Source organism: Mus caroli, unplaced genomic scaffold (genome assembly GCF_978045245.1).
Source record: "Mus caroli unplaced genomic scaffold, Mus_caroli_1 scaffold_1, whole genome shotgun sequence".
In the NCBI taxonomy this organism is placed as follows: Eukaryota; Metazoa; Chordata; class Mammalia; order Rodentia; family Muridae; genus Mus; species Mus caroli.
The window spans coordinates 65,236,174-65,256,035 of record NW_028227256.1 but is presented as its reverse complement, the minus strand read 5'-3'; the positions used below and the strand labels follow the sequence as shown (position 1 = coordinate 65,256,035).

General features: G+C 37.4%; 1 protein-coding gene across 6 annotated transcripts in view; it reads left to right on the top strand.

Moving 5' to 3' along the window:
* Erbb4 (erb-b2 receptor tyrosine kinase 4) overlaps window positions 1-19,862 on the top strand; it is a 1,038,774-nt gene that overhangs the window by 762,019 nt on the left and 256,893 nt on the right. For all 6 annotated transcript variants that reach the window (XM_021186126.3, XM_021185960.3, XM_021186207.3 and 3 more), the window contains exons 13-14: window positions 7,087-7,219; window positions 16,769-16,862. In XM_021186126.3, the coding sequence (XP_021041785.1) occupies window positions 7,087-7,219; window positions 16,769-16,862 (227 nt within the window). The remainder of the gene's footprint in view (window positions 1-7,086; window positions 7,220-16,768; window positions 16,863-19,862) is intronic.

Below are 19,862 nucleotides of genomic sequence, written 5' to 3'. Positions count from 1 at the left end.
TGCAGTATATTATTTTTTTCTGAGAGACACTTTATTTTTTAATAATTTTTGTTAGATATTTTCTTCATTTACATTTCAAATGCTATCCTGAAAGTGCCCTATACCCTCCCCCATCTCTGCTCCCCTACCCACCCACTCCCACTTCCTGGCCCTGGCATTCCCCTGTACTGAGGCATATAAAGTTTGCAAGACCAAGGGGTTTCTCTTCCCAATGATGGACTAGTCCATCTTCTGCTACATATGCAGCTAGAGACACGAGCTCTGGGGGGTACTGGTTAGTTCATATTGTTGTTCCTCATATAGGGTTGCAGACCCCTTCAACTCCTTGGGTACTTTGTCTAGTTCCTTCATTAGGGGCCCTGTGTTTCATCCAATACATGACTGTGAGCATCCACTCCTTATTTGCCAGGCACTGGCATAGCCTCACAAGAGACAGCCATATTAGGGTCCTGTCAGCAAAATCTTGCTGGCATATGCAATAGTGTCTGCATTTGGTGGCTGATTATGGGATGGATCCCTGGGTGGGGCAGTCTCTGGATGGTCCTTCTGTCACAGCTCCAAACTTTGGAGAGACACTTTATAACATGTTCAGTATTGTAAGTACTAGTTGCATATTTTTTAATAATCTGACCACTGCTGCTTCATATTCTTCTCAACTCCTATATTCTGAATTTTGTTCCCAGGCCATATTCAGGCCACCAATCAAAATGATAAGTACACAGACATAATTATTGATACACTATCAATGCATACAAGTAGCTAGACCTTCTACGAGGTAGCACATATGCATTTACAGTATCCAACATAAAATTAGTTTCTAAGCAAATACTTTTAAGTGTATTTGTGTGGAGGTTTGGGGGGGTTTTAATTTTTTTTGTCAGTAAATTTGTTGCATGTTTATTTAAAATACCCAACTGTATATTAAATACCATATTAATATTATGACTGTATTCATCTTGATCCTGAAAGGAAGATATTTACTTTACAAATCTGTAACAAGGAACTAGTGGCCCATGGCAAAATGGCTCATGAAGCAATAAAGATTTGAACCTATATCTGTCATATCAGAAAAGCTTAACTTCTCTATATGAAACAAACTTTTCTGACTTTGCGCCCATAGACAGGTACTCTGTTTCAATATTTTTGAGGGAATCCATTTACTGTCATACATGCAGGACTCTAGCGAAATTCATTATTTGAAGCTCATCTCTATTTTAATGGAAACAGGTCCAATATCCTCTATAAGGGTCGAAATACTAAGCACATTATTATCTCTCCATATTTTTAATAGACAGGTACAATTCAGGCAAGATAAAGAAAAATCTGTTTACAGCTTCTAGAGAAAACACAGAGGAAGGGAAAGGTTTCCTAATAACTACATTGCTAACGTTTCTTTAGAGAGCATTACATGGCCTTACGAACTCTAAGCTGTGAACAGGCCTGCTCCAGACATGATGATCATTCTGGGAGGTCAGATATGTGTTGACATCTTGGAGATGATCGAAACTTTTTTGTCTCTTAAGAATGTCAAAAAGGTAGCTTCCTTGCCCTTTTGTTTTCTGCTTTGGAAGGCATTGCCTTGATTTTACTTTAGCAAAAATAACCTCCCAGCCTTCCTATCCACCTAGTTGTTTGGGAAGTATGAGGCACAAGCAGTTCTTATGGTTCCTTTTTAGTATTGATTTTCTTTCTTGTGATTCTAGTGCCTTGATTCAAATATTCTATGCTATTAGGCACAATACTAGAGAATCAGAGGCAACAGAAAACAGAAGGGAGGTGGGATCATGGGGAAGATAAACCATCCTGGTCAAAATCCCAACAGATTTACCATTTCACTCACAGTTAAATTCTGTCACCTTTGACAGTAGGAGAGACAGGGTATAAGGTTAAAATGGAATTAAGTATGAAGAATAAAATATGCGAATTTGTATGATAAACCAAAATGGAGACGCATTACCGTGAAATACAGTCTCAGGTATATACTGATGGCTGTGGGAGCTTCCTGAAGAACAAAATCAAGAAACACCTGAGGGTCTAAGAACTTGATACATCATGGATTTGAAGTCCTGATTGTGATTTTCAGGAAGACTCAAAATAAGGACTAAGTATAAACATTCAGATTCATGACAATAATTAGAATTGTTTGAATACTGTCATTGTCTTCACAATCTGCTCTCTTAATATGTGGGGTTTTCTTCTTCATTCCTCAGATAAAATTACTAATCCCAGAGCAAGTACATATAAGTGTTTCATGGTGAGAAATTGAAATATGAAACTAATAAGCATATAATAGAGGGGTGTTCATAAACATACTATTATAACTTCTCATTCATAAAGGCCATTGATTCATGAAAGCCATTCTATAGTTTGATACGTTATCAAATCATGGACACCATATGTTAACCTACACAATAATCTGAAAATAGAAGGAAGAATCAGGTGGATTCTGGAAAATGGGACCTAAGGGAGGACACAGAGGTAGGTTCCCTTCTCCAGGTGGCTCAGTCTCAGACGTGGATGAGCAGAAAAAGGCAAATCAAAGAACCACCTTGTGAAGACCAGAAGTACGACCACAAAGTCAGTTATTCCTGCTCTAAATCTCAGAAATCTGAATAGTCTAACATGGCAAACACCATTTAGATAATAACATCTGGGATCTGGCTAAACGCTGCAGAAAAGAACCATGGTCCCAACATGACTCAGAGCAGCGAGGGAGCAGAGCTGTGCACTTTATAAAAACACTTGACAGCTTAAGAAAGAAAATCATATTGACAATGATACTACCATATGTCCAAAATGGCCTGAATAGAAGAAAAAATATTTTTTTGCAAAAAATAAGTTAAGTTTACATCCACACAAACAGCTATGCAAAATGTTTATAGGAGCTATAACTATAATACCCTAGTGATGGCTACATTAATTGTCAACCTGACAGAGTATAGAATCTTGTAGAAGAAAAGCCTTAATGTAGTAAGCTTCTGAAAACGACTCTGGAGATGATCTTGCTTATTCCTTGACATGAGAATGCTGCCTCACTGTAAGAAGCACCAGTCTCTGACTGGGACCCTGTACTCTGTACATGGAGAAAGGGAACTAAGCAGCAGCAGGCTTTAATTATTCTTTGCCTCCTGACTATAGATTTAATGTGATGACATTTTTCCACCCTGATAGACTGTAACTTTAAACCGAGGGCCAGAGCCTTTCTTCTATTATTTTGCTTCTCTCCTAGTTTTTTGACAAAATAACTAAGACATCCACAAATCAGGAACAAGGTAAATATTTTTCCTTTCTATGAATGGTTAAGAGGGTAGTCCATTCCAAAAATAGATTACTAGCAATAAAGAAAAGAATATCATTTGTCCTACAATCTAGATGAATCCTTGGAGAATTTAATGATAATATTTTTATCCTGAAGCTTCATACAAAATACTATTATATTTATATAATATTTAGTGCCGAACTTATGGAAAAAGCTAAATATATTCCTTGAATTTGCCATGTTATTCAAAAAAGTATATACAATTATTTAAGAAGAAAAAGTTTCACTAAAATGATGTATTAGTAACTCAATAATCCAAGAGTAGATCTCAAGGTTATGTAGCCTACATATACAAAACTTTTAGAAGCATATACATCAAAGGAAATTAAAACATATCATGTAATCAAAAGTATAGCAGCAAAATGGGGAATGTATTAGACAAACAGAAAAGTGATACTTACTTCAACCAACTTATATCAATTAAGCATGAATTGTTTAATATCATAATTGAAAGGCAGAAGTTAGCTGACTAAATTTTAGAAATAGGTCCTAATTATCTACTCAATACAACTTATACAATTCAAATATAAAATGATTACAAATTGAAAAGATAGAAATACATACATATGTATACTATTACCTTGAAATTTGACCATCAAAAGTAAATACAGCAACAGAACATAACAGCAAACTATATATAAAAAATAGAAACCGGGCAGTGGTGGCACACACCTTTAATCCCAGCACTTGGGAGGCAGAGGCAGGAGGATTTCTGAGTTCTAGGCCAGCCTGGTCTACAAAGTGAGTTCCAGGACAACCAGGGCTACACAGAGAAACCTTGTCTTGAAAAATTAAAAACCAAAAACAAAAAACAAAAAAACCCTACATATGCATGGAGAATTAATTTTTTTAAAATATGCTAGGGTAGTTTAATGAAGGAAAAGTAACCCACTGATGAAGTGTGTCCTGTCATAATCTTATCAATCAAGTTACCAGTTTGGTATCCTGCCTGTAGTCACTAACTCTGGTAGGGGTTGTACTTGATGTTCTTCTTTTTAATAATTGTAGGAATGATTATTCAGTTACACAGTTATAAATTTAAAAAGTGTCTTGATTGATAAGTCTGTCAACATTAATATGTTAAATGGATTTAAGTAAGTAGCCCTTAGTCTTAGGATCTGAATAAAGGACATGTGTACTAGACAGTTTATATTATTTTTAAATCATTTTAAAAGAAAATATGAGCAACTTAAGTTTTCAAGTACATACTGTATAAGTTTACCTTTATGATCCCTAGTGCATGCTGGGTAAATTGAGTTTCATGATCTCTAGAGCATGCTGGGTAAGTTGAGTTTCATGATCTCTAGGGCATGCTGGGTAAGTTGAGTTTCATGATCTCTAGGGCATGCTGGGTAAGTTGAGTTTCATGATCTCTAGGGCATGCTGGGCAAGTTGAGTTTCATGATCTCTAGGGCATGCTGGGTAAGTTGAGTGTCATGATCTCTAGGGCATGCTGGGTAAGTTGAGTTTCATGATCTCTAGAGCATGCTGGGTAAGTTGAGTTTCATGATCTCTAGGGCATGCTGAATAAGCTGACATTCATAATGCCTAGCATGCTTTCTGTTTGTGTTCCCTCTATATCAACACAGCTCTCAAATACTCTTGGCTAAAAATTTGAACTTTGTATTAGTGAGATTGGTAACTAACAGGAAGATAGAGAAGGTTTTCACAGTTCAATCTGGAGAATTCTTAACTCATCATGGAAAGCATGTGGTTATTCAGGTGTCTTGGATAAGCTTTCAGATATGCAGGAAAGGGTTTGAAGATTTTTGTCTTTATTCAATGCATTGCATGCTGTCATTAAAGTCGTTATGCACTAATGCTGTCTTGAATGAGTGTTCACTGCAATTGAGAACACAAATGGTGAACTTTAAGTAGAAAACTTAAAACAAGGTCATCAAAGTCTTTGGTATATTTGAAAACAAAATCTAAACAACAGCAAAAGATTCTACACTGTGGTCTAGCACTAAAACTCCAGAATTCTAAGCAGAACATCTAATGATCATGGCCAGTTTGAACTGTAGAGAAAGCTGAAAATTAGCCTAGGTAAATTAATGTGTCAAAAGACTGGCGATATAGCCCAGTGGCAGAGTGTTTGCTTAGTTTGTGCAAGGTAATATGGTCAGTTAAGATTAACTCTGAAGAAGAGAAGCCATTGTTCGTACTTTAATCTGCATATCTCCTTACAAACATTTACTTCAGTTTACCAAATACTCTGTACACATTTCTATAGATGCCCCATCTTTATAAATTCCCAAGTTATACATTAGAAGATGCCTGTAAAATTATTTTATTTATATTCTTAACTTTCAAATATAATTTACTTATTTTTCTATATGTTTGTGCATGCATATGTGTACATCCCAATATACCTAGAGCAATCAGAGGATAGCTTGGGAAGTCATATCTCTTATTCTACCGTATTCCTTGGAGATGAAATGCGTGTCCTCACAGGTGGCAGCAAGCTCCCTTTCCCACTGATCCATCGTGCCTGCCAGATTTCTAAACTTCCTCCCTCTTCATATATTCTGTTATGTTTCTCACTTCCCTTTACTTTAAAAATAATTTTGCTAATCATATCATTCTTTCTTCTGTTTCTTCTTTAAAACCCTCATTTATTTTGGAAGATGTTAGTGTAACAAAATGTTGGCTTGGGGAAGGCATATTCTGCTCTTTGGGCCTGAGTACCCGAGGATTTCCCCGGAAATCTATGGCCAGGCCTGTTGCAAGGGTTCCGTGAAGGGAAGCTAATAGTGGCAGGGAGAGGAAGTTGCTTCCCCACTTCTGCTGACAGCTCCACCTCAGTCTCTACTGTGCTGTAATTCCTGGCCATCCTGCAGAGTTGGGTCTGGCTTGGCTGGCTAGAAGCTGACTCTCCTGTGAGGAGTGCAGCAGAGCTTCAGGCAGCACTTCGGGAGAGCAGATCTCTTCCAAAGTGTTACAGCTCTTAAGACAAAAGTCTTGGGCAATGGAGTAGTTCTGCACACCTTTTATTCCTTGGATAGGATTTATATACAGTTTAGGGGACAATTCAGGATTCGACAGCAGGTACTTCTCATTGGCTTGGACTGTGAGTTTGGGGAAACCTTATTTGTATGTGGGAGGGCTTGGTGCAGCTACTATGTGAGTGATGTGGGATATCTCTCTGCAGGGGAGCTGTGAGAGGCTGTAGCCAGGTGCCCAGGTGCCCGAACTCCTTCCATCCCATGTAGGTGGAAATCACTGCCTACCAGGGATCTAGGGTTCCACACCTTTGCTCGACTGGGACCAGGCTGTCTGTGCACAGCCCACCACCCCACATTGCTCTTTAATTTGTATTGTTTGTGTCCCACCTGTCCTCCCTTTGTGTTCAGTTAGTTAAAGAGATTTTCTTTTGACTTATGGACAAGGCTATTTTGCTATGCAACTATACCAACTGTGCAGTATGGAATAAGTTGGAGGGAGAAAGGAGATGGGCAAATGGGTAAGCACCCAAAGTAGTTTGACAACAAACTCTTTCAAACAAATTCCTTTAAAACTATGGGGCACCAGCACATTGTAATTATGTTTTATGCATAGTAATAATCATAAAGAGGCCATCAATTTGAGATGATGAAAGTAGGAACTTGGTAAGGGTGTAAGGGAGAATAACAAAAGGGGAAAATAATATAATTATATTTTAGTTAAATATGCTTTATAAAAAGATATTCAGCTTTCTTTTTGCAAAAAATGATAAACATTATTCTATCCATTGTCTCATTTCCTGCTGATTTTGGTGTGCATTACAGCTGCTGAAGGCATGGTATGCAACCACCTGTGTTCAAATGATGGTTGTTGGGGACCTGGGCCGGACCAGTGCCTTTCATGTCGGCGCTTCAGCAGGGGAAAGATCTGCATAGAGTCTTGCAACCTCTATGATGGGTAAGAGACCACCAGGCCATGTTTATCTCAAAAGCTATAAGCTACTGATTAAAGCAGAAATCTGACCTTTAGAAAAACAGTGAGAATTTAGAATGTATGTCTACTGAGACTTTTTAAAAATAACCTGTGATACAAAAAAAAAAAAAAAAAAAAAAAAACCATGAAGTTGTAATTAAAAAAATTAATTTTGCTTGAAATAATAAGACTAGCACTGGCTAGCATGCACATTTTAAAGATGTTTACCAAGATAAATAAATTTACTGAATTTTGCCAACTTAAATTTTAGCAAAACAGTTTAACTTTCACCTTTATTATGAGGTAGATTGCTACAATCTTTATTCCCCTACAACCATGATTCTCAGCCTTCTTAATGCTGTGACCCTTTAATACAATCCCTTATTTGTGGTGACCCCCAATCATAAATTATTTTCATTATTATTTCACAACTGTCATTCTGCTACTGTCTTGAATTATATTGAAAAATATTTATGAAAATGGAGGGTTTCTCAAGGGTCATGACCCATAGGTTGAGAACCCCTGCCCAATACCTTCTACTCTGCTGCAGGTTTTCTTCTCATGCCTTTCTTCTGCTTTCACCTTGAGTGACAGGGAAGCTCCTGCTTTTCCTCCATCCTGGTTGTGTACCCTTTTTCTACCCAAACCCATCATATGTCTTCGTGTCTTTGATAACTTGGGAGGACCACAGGAAAACTTTATCAATGATTTGAATTGAAGAGGGTTTTCCATGTGGTCTGCCTTTTCCTAAAAAGCAAGGTTTTAAACCAGCATTTAAATTCCCTGGGCACCATAACTGCAAGAAAACCTATTCTCCACCCTTTACTGTGGCATTTAATACCCTGTCAAATCCCTTTATCATAGCAGAACTTCATGCATCTTGGTTTCCATTCATTAGTGTGATAAGATATTACCCATGGCTGTCCCTAGCTCAATTTCTCTCATATGGCTCAACTGAAAGTACTTTAAACAATTTTGGAAACTAAATATTGGAATGTGTTCTGTCTATTTCTTTCCCCATTCATCCATTTCTTCATTGTGACAACTGGTACCATGATTACTGATAACACTGGTTTTTGACATCATGTTTGGAGAATAAAAATATGTTCATTATTTTAATAACAACATATATTTCTTCTTATAAATGGCCAAGGCAGATTTACTTTAAGAAATTAGGTAACAAAGTTGAAAGTTGATGTTTAAATTAAAAAGTAACATAAGACTAACATAAGACTAAAAATAAGACTAATATTTTGAAATATGTATACACATAAGGAAAAGAAAATGAAGATTTTTTTTGAAGGAAAAAACTCTGTAAAACCACAGTTAAGTCACCAGGAGAGTGGAATAGGAAGAGCAATGATGTATACAGGGTAATCAAAGGCTTAGTGACTTTTAAAGACCACAAGCAAGATCTCTCATGAGAACAGGAGCCCTGGAATTGGAAGCTAACAAGAAAAGGCAATGGTCTCCCTACTGTTCTTATGACAGGCATTTTCTCTTTCATTGTGTGTGTAGAGGGGTGGGTGCTGGGTTAGAGGAATAGGGAAAGCACAGCCTAAGTTTTAGAAGCATACAGATTATGTTCTTCATTTGACACCATCACCCTTCATTGCCAAATTCTTATATTCAAAACTAGTAACTATCTGAAGTTCATAAGCTTACTAGTCTCTCATAAAATTTCATTAGACTTTTTTTTGTAATTGTTTGTAGACTTTAAATACCCTACCTTTTAGAATAAAAAGTCATCTTACTTTGCATTCTAAAGACCTCTTCATTCAAGTTTGTTTTGTAACTGTGATTTTTGAAATAAGCAAATTTGTGAAAGGTTTGATTTAAAACAAATTAATATCTTACTGTATAAGTACTAAAACCATGTGGCTAATTGTTTAGGTTCTATACAGATAATGACTTACTGATGCTTTATACTTTGAAACCATACATAACACTTTTGCCTTTGAAAAAAGCATAGTAGCATATATGTATGAAAACACCTAAGGAAACTTAATGAATTATGTCCCAATTTTAAGTATTAATAAAATACAAATGTAGATTTAATGTTAATTTAAGCAACAGAATATATAACTTATGCTTTGTAATTCCATTGCTTATTAAGACTTTATATGTTCAAATGAAACAAAAAGGGAGGGGCAGCTGGGGCGCAGGGTCAGCTGACACTCACCAGCTACCCACAACACCCACCACAGGATCTTAAGACTTCTGGAGAGTGGAACACAGCTTCTGCTCCAAGCCAATTGCACGCAGGACCAGAGACTGCATTAGTTAGGGAAGCAGAAAAACGGCCTGAGTAGGACCACAGGCCTCTTCCGGCTGGACCAGCACCGGGGTACCGTCAGCTACCCACGACCCCCGCCGCAGGATTTAGAGACTGCTGGTGAGTGGAACACAGCTTCTGCTCCAATCTTTAAATAGTGACAACGATAACAACTAACCCCAGAGATTACCAGATGGCGAAAGGTAAACGTAATAATCTTACTAACAGGAACCAAGACCACTCACCATCATCAGAACCCAGCACCCCCACTTCGCCCAGTCCAGGGCACCCCAACACACCGGAAAAGCTAGACACGGATTTAAAAGCATATCTCCTGATGATGATAGAGGACTTCAAGAAGGACTTTAATAACACACTTAAAGAAATGCAGGAGAACACTGATAAAAAGGCAGAAGACAATAAAGAGGAAGCACAAAAATCCCTTAAAGAATTGCAGGAGAACACTGCTAAAGAGTTACAAATCCTTAAAGAAAAACATGATAACATAATCAAACAGGTAGAAGTCCTTACAGAAAAACAGGAAAACACATCCAAACAGATGATGGAAATGAACAAAACCATACTAGACCTAAAAAGGGAAGTAGACACAATAAAGAAAACCCAAAATGAGGCAACACTGGAGATAGAAACCCTAGGAAAGAAATCTGGAACCATAGATACGAGCATCAGCAACAGAATACAAGAGATGGAAGAGAGAATCTCAGGTGCAGAAGATTCCATAGAGAACATCGGCACAACAATCAAGGAAAATGTAAAATGCAAAAAGATCCTAACTCAAAACATCCAAGAAATACAGGACATAATGAGAAGACCAAACCTACGGATAATAGGAGTGGATGAGAATGAAGATTTTCAACTCAAAGGACCAGCAAACATCTTCAACAAAATTATAGAAGAAAACTTCCCAAATCTAAAGAAAGAGATGCCCATGAACATACAAGAAGCCTACAGAACTCCAAATAGACTGGACCAGAAAAGAAATACCTCCCGACACATAATAATCAGAGCAACAAATGCTCTAAATAAAGATAGAATACTAAAAGCAGTAAGAGAAAAAGGCCAAGTAACATATAAAGGCAAGCCTATCAGAATTACACCAGACTTTTCACCAGAGACTATGAAAGCCAGAAGATCCTGGACGGATGTTATACAGACACTAAAAGAACACAAATTCCAGCCCAGGCTACTATACCCAGCCAAACTCTCAATTAACATAGATGGAGAAACCAAAGTATTCCACGACAAAACCAAATTCACACATTATCTCTCCACGAATCCAGCCCTTCAAAGGATAATAACAGAAAAAAACCAATACAAGGACAGGAACCACGCCCTAGAAACAACAGGAAGGTAATCCCTCAACAAACCTAAAAGAAGACAGCCACAAGAACAAAATGCCAACTTTAACATCAAAAATAACAGGAAACAACAATTACTTTTCCTTAATATCTCTTAATATCAATGGACTCAACTCCCCGATAAAAAGACATAGACTAACAAACTGGCTACACAAACAAGACCCAACATTTTGCTGCTTACAGGAAACTCATCTCAGAGAAAAGGATAGACACTACCTCAGAATGAAAGGCTGGAAAACAATTTTCCAAGCAAATGGCATGAAGAAACAAGCTGGAGTAGCCATTCTAATATCTGATAAGATTGACTTCCAACCCAAAGTCATTAAAAAAGACAGGGAGGGACACTTCATACTCATCAAAGGTAAAATCCTCCAAGAGGAACTATCAATCCTGAATATCTATGCTCCAAATACAAAGGCAGCCACATTCATTAAAGAAACTTTAGTAAAGCTCAAAGCACACATTGCACCTCATACAATAATAGTGGGAGACTTCAACACACCACTTTCACCAATGGACAGATCATGGAAACAGAAACTAAACAGGGACACAGTGAAACTAACAGAAATTATGAATCAAATGGATCTGGCAGATATCTACAGAACATTCTATCCTAAAACAAAAGGATATACCTTCTTCTCAGCACCTCATGGTACCTTCTCCAAAATTGACCACATAATTGGTCACAAAACAGGCCTCAACAGATATAAAAATATTGAAATTGTCCCATGCATCCTATCAGATCACCATGGACTAAGGCTGATCTTCAATAACAAAATAAATAATAGAAAGCCAACCTTCACGTGGAAACTGAACAACACTCTTCTCAATGATACCTTGGTCAAGGAAGGAATAAAGAAAGAAATTAAGGACTTTTTAGAGTTCAATGAAAATGAAGCCACAACGTACCCAAACTTATGGGACGCAATGAAAGCATTTTTAAGAGGAAAACTCATAGCTCTGAGTGCCTCCAAAAGGAAACTAGAGAGAGCACACATTAGCAGCTTGACAACACACCTAAAAGCACTAGAACAAAAGGAAGCAAATTCACCCAAGAGGAGTAGACGGCAGGAAATAATCAAACTCAGGGGTGAAATCAACCAAGTGGAAACAAGAAAAACTATTCAAAGAATCAACCAATCAAGGAGCTGGTTCTTTGAGAAAATCAACAAGATAGATAAACCCTTAGCCAGACTCACTAGAGGGCACAGGGAAAGCATCCTAATTAACAAAATCAGAAATGAAAAAGGAGACATAACAACAGATCCTGAAGACATCCAAAACACCATCAGATCCTTCTACCAAAGGCTATACTCAACAAAACTGGAGAACCTGGATGAAATGGACAAGTTCCTAGACAGATACCAGGTACCAAAGCTGAATCAAGATCAGGTTAATGATCTAAACAGCCCTATATCCCCCAAAGAAATAGAAGCAGTCATTAATAGTCTCCCAACTAAAAAAAGCCCAGGACCAGATGGGTTTAGTGCAGAGTTCTATCAGACCTTCAAAGAAGATCTAATCCCAGTTCTTCACAAACTATTCCACAAAATAGAAACAGAAGGTACTCTACCCAACTCATTCTATGAAGCCACAATTACTCTGATACCTAAACCACAAAAAGACCCAACAAAGATAGAAAACTTCAGACCAATATCCCTTATGAATATTGATGCAAAAATCCTCAATAAAGTTCTTGCTAACCGAATCCAAGAACACATCAAAACAATCATCCATCCTGACCAAGTAGGTTTCATCCCAGGGATGCAGGGATGGTTCAATATACGGAAATCCATCAACGTAATCCAGTATATAAACAAACTCAAAGACAAAAACCACATGGTCATCTCCTTAGATGCGGAAAAAGCATTTGACAAGATCCAACACCCATTCATGATAAAAGTCTTGGAAAGATCAGGAATTCAAGGCCCATACCTAAACATGATAAAAGCAATCTACAGCAAACCAGTAGCCAACATCAAAGTAAATGGTCAGAAGCTTGAAGCAATCCCTCTAAAATCAGGGACTAGACAAGGCTGTCCACTTTCTCCATACCTATTCAACATTGTACTTGAAGTCCTAGCCAGAGGAATTCGACAACAAAAGGAGATCAAAGGGATACAAATTGGAAAAGATGAAGTCAAAATATCACTTTTTGCAGATGATATGATAGTATATATAAGTGACCCTAAAAATTCCACCAGAGAACTCCTAAGCCTGATAAACAGCTTCGGTGAAGTAGCTGGATATAAAATTAACTCAAACAAATCAATGGCCTTTCTCTACACAAAGAATAAACAGGCTGAGAAAGAAATTAGGGAAACAACACCCTTCTCAATAGTCACAAATAATATAAAATATCTTGGCGTGACTCTAACTAAGGAAGTGAAAGATCTGTATAATAAAAACTTCAAGTCTCTGAAGAAAGAAATTATAGAAGATCTCAGAAGATGGAAAGATCTCCCATGCTCATGGATTGGCAGGATCAACATTGTAAAAATGGCTATCTTACCAAAAGCAATCTACAGATTCAATGCAATCCCCATCAAAATTCCAAATCAATTCTTCAACGAATTAGAAAGTGCAATCTGCAAATTCATCTGGAATAACAAAAAACCTAGGATAGCAAAAACTCTCCTCAAGGATAAAAGAACCTCTGGTGGAATCACCATGCCGGACCTAAAGCTCTACTACAGAGCATTTGTGATAAAAACTGCATGGTACTGGTATAGTGACAGACAAATAGACCAATGGAATAGAATTGAAGACCCAGAAATGAATCCACACACCTATGGTCACTTGATCTTCGACAAGGGAGCTAAAAACATCCAGTGGAAGAAAGACAGCATTTTCAACAAATGGTGCTGGCACAACTGGTTGTTAACATGTAGAAGAATGCGAATCGATCCATTCCTATCTCCTTGTACTAAGGTCAAGTCTAAGTGGATCAAGGAACTTCACATAAAACCAGAGACACTGAAACTTATAGAGGAGAAAGTGGGGAAAAGCCTTGAAGATATGGGCACAGGGGAAAAATTCCTGAATAGAACAGTAATGGCTTGTGCTGTAAGATCGAGAATTGACAAGTGGGACCTCATGAAACTACAAAGCTTCTGCAAGGCTAAAGACACCATCAATAAGACAAAAAAAACCACCAACAGATTGGGAAAGGATCTTCACCTATCCTAAATCAGATAAGGGACTAATATCCAATATATATAAAGAACTCAAGAAGGTTGACTCCAGAAAGTCAAATAACCCCATTAAAAAATGGGGCTCAGAACTGAACAAAGAATTCTCACCTGAGGAATACCGAATGGCAGAGAAGCACCTGAAAAAATGTTCAACATCCTTAATCATCAGGGAAATGCAAATCAAAACAACCCTGAGATTCCACCTCACACCAGTCAGAATGGCTAAGATCAAAAATTCAGGTGACAGCAGATGCTGGCGAGGATGTGGAGAAAGTGGAACACTCCTCCATTGTTGGTGGGATTGCAAGCTTGTACAACCACTCTGGAAATCAGTCTGGCGGTTCCTCAGAAAATTGGACATAGTACTACCGGAGGATCCAGCAATACCTCTCCTGGGCATATATCCAGAAGATGTCCCAACCGGTAAAAAGGACACATGCTCCACTATGTTCATAGCAGCCCTATTTATAATAGCCAGAAGCTGGAAAGAACCCAGATGTCCCTCAACAGAGGAATGGATACAGAAATTATGGTACATTTACACAATGGAGTACTACTCAGCTATTAAAAAGAATGAATTTATGAAATTCCTAGCCAAATGGATGGACCTGGAGGGCATCATCTTGAGTGAAGTAACACAATCACAAAAGATCTCACACAATATGTATTCATTGATAAGTGGATATTAGCCCAAAACTTAGGATACCCAAGATATAAGATACAATTTGATAAACGCATGAAACTCAAGAAGAATGAAGACCAAAGTGTGGACATTGTGCACCTTCTTAGAATTGGGAACAAGACACCTAGGGAAGGAGTTACAGAGACAAAGTTCGTAGCGGTGATGAAAGGATGGACCATTTAGAGACTGCTGTATCCAGGGATCCGTCCCATAATCAGCTTCTAAACGCTGACACCATTGCATACACTAGTAAGATCTTGCTGAAAGGACCCAAATATAGCTGTCTCTTGTGAGACGATGCCGGGGCCTAGCAAACACAGGAGTGGATGTTCACAGTCAGCTATTGGATGTATCACAGGGCTCCCAATGGAGAAGCTAGAGAAAGTACCCAAGGAGCTAAAGGGATCTGCAACCCTATTGTTGGAACAACATGATGTACTAACCAGAACCCTGGAGCTCTTGTCTCTAGCTGCATATGTATCGAAAGATGGCCTAGTCGGCCATCAATGGAAAAAGAGGCCCATTGGACTTGCAAACTTTATATGCCCCAATATAGGGGAATGCCAGGGCCAAAAGAATGGGAATGGGTGGGTAGGGAAGTGGGGGGCGCTATGGGGGACTTTTGGGATAGTATTGGAAATGTAATTGAGGAAAATATGTAATAAAAATAATAAAAAAAAAAAAAGAAAAAAAAAAAAAGAAAGTTTCATTTCTAAATTAGTCACACTCTGAAATTGGGAATTGCCAGTGATGGCCAGCGAGACAGCTCACTGATTAAGGGCTCTTGCTGCGAAGTCTGACAACCTGAGTTCTGATCCCAGGAACCTTCATGGCAGAAAGAGAGAACTGACTAACAAACACAGCTATTCTGTGACTTCCACACTCACACTGTCGTGCGTGCAAACACACACTAACATTTAAAAAAAAAAAAAAGAAAGAAACAAAAAGGGAAAGAAATCTTTTAGAATGTATCATATAATTAATTTATAATTACACTATTCATGTTGATATTGGTTTCAAAAGATGGTTCAGGACACTAAGGCAGAAAATTAAAACCAAATTAGATATAAAAATATAATTAGTGATCAACTTTGTTAATGACACTAAATTATCTTACTCAATATTTCATTTTGTATTTTAGTGAAACCAGAAAAATTTAGCATAGTATAGATGACTGGTTCCCAATTACCAAAGTAAAATATTTATATTAGACTTTTAAAGAGATAATTATCTCTTCAAACCCTGTAATATGTAAATAGACATAAAATTTAATGATATAAAAGGGAGTGTCATAATCACAGTAGATTACAATAATCAAGTTTTTAACTATGTACATTAAACTAAACTATTTATTTTATTCCATATAGAAATACTTTAAAAAGAATTACACTGAAAGAAATGTTATAATATTAGATCAATAATCTAAGAAAATAAAATCCAGCATAAGAAGGTATTTCTAATACTCTTAGGTTGATGTTTTAACAGGAGATAAGATATCAAAGTCTGTTTTGAAGTTTAGCCAAAAGTAAATTTAATAGTCGTGGGATCTGAAGGTCAAGGTTGGAGCACATTTATGTAGCCAGCAATTAAAAACCACAATGATTTGGAAATTAAAACTTCAACCAAGAAGAATGTTTTATATGGAATCAAACAGATGCAATCTTACTCAAAGAGGTAAAAGTGAGTTTGCTGTGTCATCAAAAGAGATTATTTTCTATTTTCAGAAAGTACTAGAATATCTCTCACAGGAGAGAGCTTTCCAGAATGAGACAATTGTTGAGCTCAATCAAGGGCAAGGAAAACCATCTGGCTGCTGTATATCTTTCCTTTTAATGGAAAGCATCCCCCTTAATGCATAGGAAAGTGCATCTGTGACTCCTGGCACATTAGAGAAACAAACTCAAGAATTTACTCTGCCAATAGTACTCTTAGCAGATGTTGCTTCATTTGTTAAGTTGATGGCTTGTTTGCTTACACCTCCTCACACAGTTGATATTTTCACAGGGAATTTCGAGAGTTTGAAAACGGCTCCATCTGTGTTGAGTGTGACTCCCAGTGTGAGAAAATGGAAGATGGACTCCTCACATGCCATGGACCGGTAAGTCTGAAAACGTTAGCAGTTGTGAGTGCTCATTTGGTATCATATTTATAAATTTTATGTCATTGCTTTGGATCCATATGTTTATTCAGTTGGTATTTATAGGATACCGAGGCATAACATGTTTAATATTTAAATCTAGAAACATACAGGTTCATAGGAGAGATAACATTAGGAAATCCAATAGCATATAAATATTCACCAAATACTATATTTGAATGAAAAGATCAAAGTATAGAGTTCTTGGGACAAGATACACTGTTGAAAGACAGGCATATAAGTAATCAGCTTAAATAATAATAATTGAATTAATGAAAACTATATAGACTGTTTAAAAAACACAAATGAATGAGAATGAAATATACAAATATAAAGGTTCATGTTGTTCTGGTGAATATTATAATGCTGGTAATTGTGTATGAGGGCAGAATAAAGAATACTAGTAAATGGATAAGATGAGCTTCATAAACTAAGACATACAGCAGTATTATCAATGCTGCATTAGAGAGAAGGATTCTAGGAATACATATATCCTTCATGAAAATCCTAAGTGCCAGAGAGGTTTTGCCACAATTGAAAGTTATATTAAGGAGAAAATACTTTAAATTCTCAGAATGCCTCGCCCTCTGATTTCCACACCTTGGGTTTCTCAAGATCAATCTGTGTTTGTCATTAAAATTTATCCATTCTTCCTTCTTTAGATAAATACTTAGTTCTTCTGTTACTGAGCCACTTCTTAGAATGGAATTGGGGATCAACATTTGGGCACAAGCAAGAACTCTGGTATCATGAAAATGTATTTAAACCCTAATACTATATATTTTGTGTATGTGTATGCTTATTCAGCATTTAAGTCACTTAGGAAAAATAAAGCTATTAGCCCTTCAAACTCCCATCAGACCTCGGTGAGCCAGCCTGGAACTCTTTTTACCCGGAGTAGAAAAGTCAGCCTTTCCAAGGACTGATGCATATGAAAAGGCAGGCCTTCAGGAAGTGGAAATGTGGTTATGTGGCATGAACAACTAGAGTCTATAGGATGAAATGTTGTTCCTTGACATTTATATGGTCCAAGGGCATTGGTAATTGCTGTGTTTCTCTACTGTAAAGAGTCATGATAACAAAGTTGATCTGTTGCATGACATTGGCAATGCATTCACAAGTAAATATATTCCATCACAAAAGAAAGGAGGTTTCCCCAGTGGGTTGGGGAAGCAAGTTGAGGTGTCTACAAGAGTACCTTAAGGCTTACACATTTAAATGGCAGTAAGTCTCTAATGGAAACGAGGTTTCTTTTAGAAATTAAACACTTGAAAATGAATGATAAGATAATCAATCCTGAGCCATTTCCTCCTGACAAGGCTGAGAGCATCAGGTGTCTCTAGATCTAGTCAGTGTGTATTAGACATAGTCATAGAGAAATACTACTTAGAAAGTGACTCTCGAGGTTAACCATGTGCACATGTTTAATTTGTTGATTGCTGCAAGTGTGGCTGGCTGCTCCATTGCTTACTGTGGATTTCCATCCTTTTGTAACAATATTTTTGACATGTATTATTTCCGTTCTTTTTACTCCCTCCTTTATTCTGCACAAATCTTAAAGAAACATAAGTTTTGTCCGGTATGTGCCACTGCTTAATGCTTACTTTGCATCCAGTTCCACTGCTGTTTTTATATGTTAACTCTCATTCGATAATATTCTTCAAAAAATCATGAATTTATTCATAATTTTTTTCTTATTTAGTTCACATTCTGTACCTTAAAACTGATGTTTTTATATTTCAAATGTTTCTGCCCTTCTGAGATTTCAAAATAACAAAGTGTTATTAACAACAAATGCTTTCAATACAATTAATTCTATTCATAGGAAATTAATTTGCTTATGAAATCTAAATATAATATGCACTACACTATATTTGGCTAGCATAATTTCACAGGAGATATCTGTTTTAAAATGTTTGATGCTTCTGTGCTGGAGAGATAGCTATGCAGTTAAGACCACTAGCTGTTCTTCCACAGAATCTGAGTTCAATTCCAAGCTCCCACATGACAGCTCACAACTGTCTGTAATTAAAATTCCAGAGGACCTGACACCCTCAAATAGACTGACATGGAGGCAAAACACCAAGGCACATTAAAAACAAATGTTTAAAATATCATGCAAATGGTTTCAACACATTCACTTCATTTCCCTAAAGTGATTACGCTGCCCTTCCCTCCCCTTTCCTCTCCTCCCCTTTCCCTTCTGAAATGGGCAGGCCTCTTATGGAAATCAACCAGCCCTAGCCTATCAAGTTGCAATAAGACTAGGCACATCTTGTCCTATTGATGTTAGGAAAGGCCACCCACTTAGGAGAAAGGATCCCAAAATCAAGCAACAGAAGCAGAGACAGCCCTTGCTGCTTCTCTTAGGTGTCCCTCAAGAAGACAAAGTTGAACAATATGTGCACAGGGACTAGGTCCATGCTATGCAGGCTCTGGGGTTGGCAGTTAAGTGACTATCAACTGTTACTGGCCCAGGTTTCCTTGTGGTGTCCTTGATCTCTCTGGCTCTTTCCCTCATCTACTAGATTCCTCTAGCTCTGCTTAGTGTTTGGCTGTGGGTCTCTGCATCAGTTTCCATCAGTTGAAGAGTGAAGTCTCTCTGGTGACAGTTATGTTAGCCTCCTGTCTGCAAGTTTCAGTTTTTCTTCCACACAGTAGTGTGTTCAGGGTTTTATACGTAAAATGACAGCTGTGTGTTAAATGAGAGGGGTAATCCTACACAAATATGATAGAAATCCTTGCTCTCCTCAGAAGAGTAGAGTGACATAAAAGGTAGCCTTTGCTTTGATACACTGGTATGCCTGCACTTGGTCTTGATTGTTTAATTTTTGTATTATTTGTGAAATTATCATCCATTCATTTTCCCTACTTTCACTTCCCTGAGTACATCCAATGAAAGAGATAAGATGAGAACTGTGGAATGGGAAATAAAAAAAGCAGGATGTAGGCTGAAGAGCA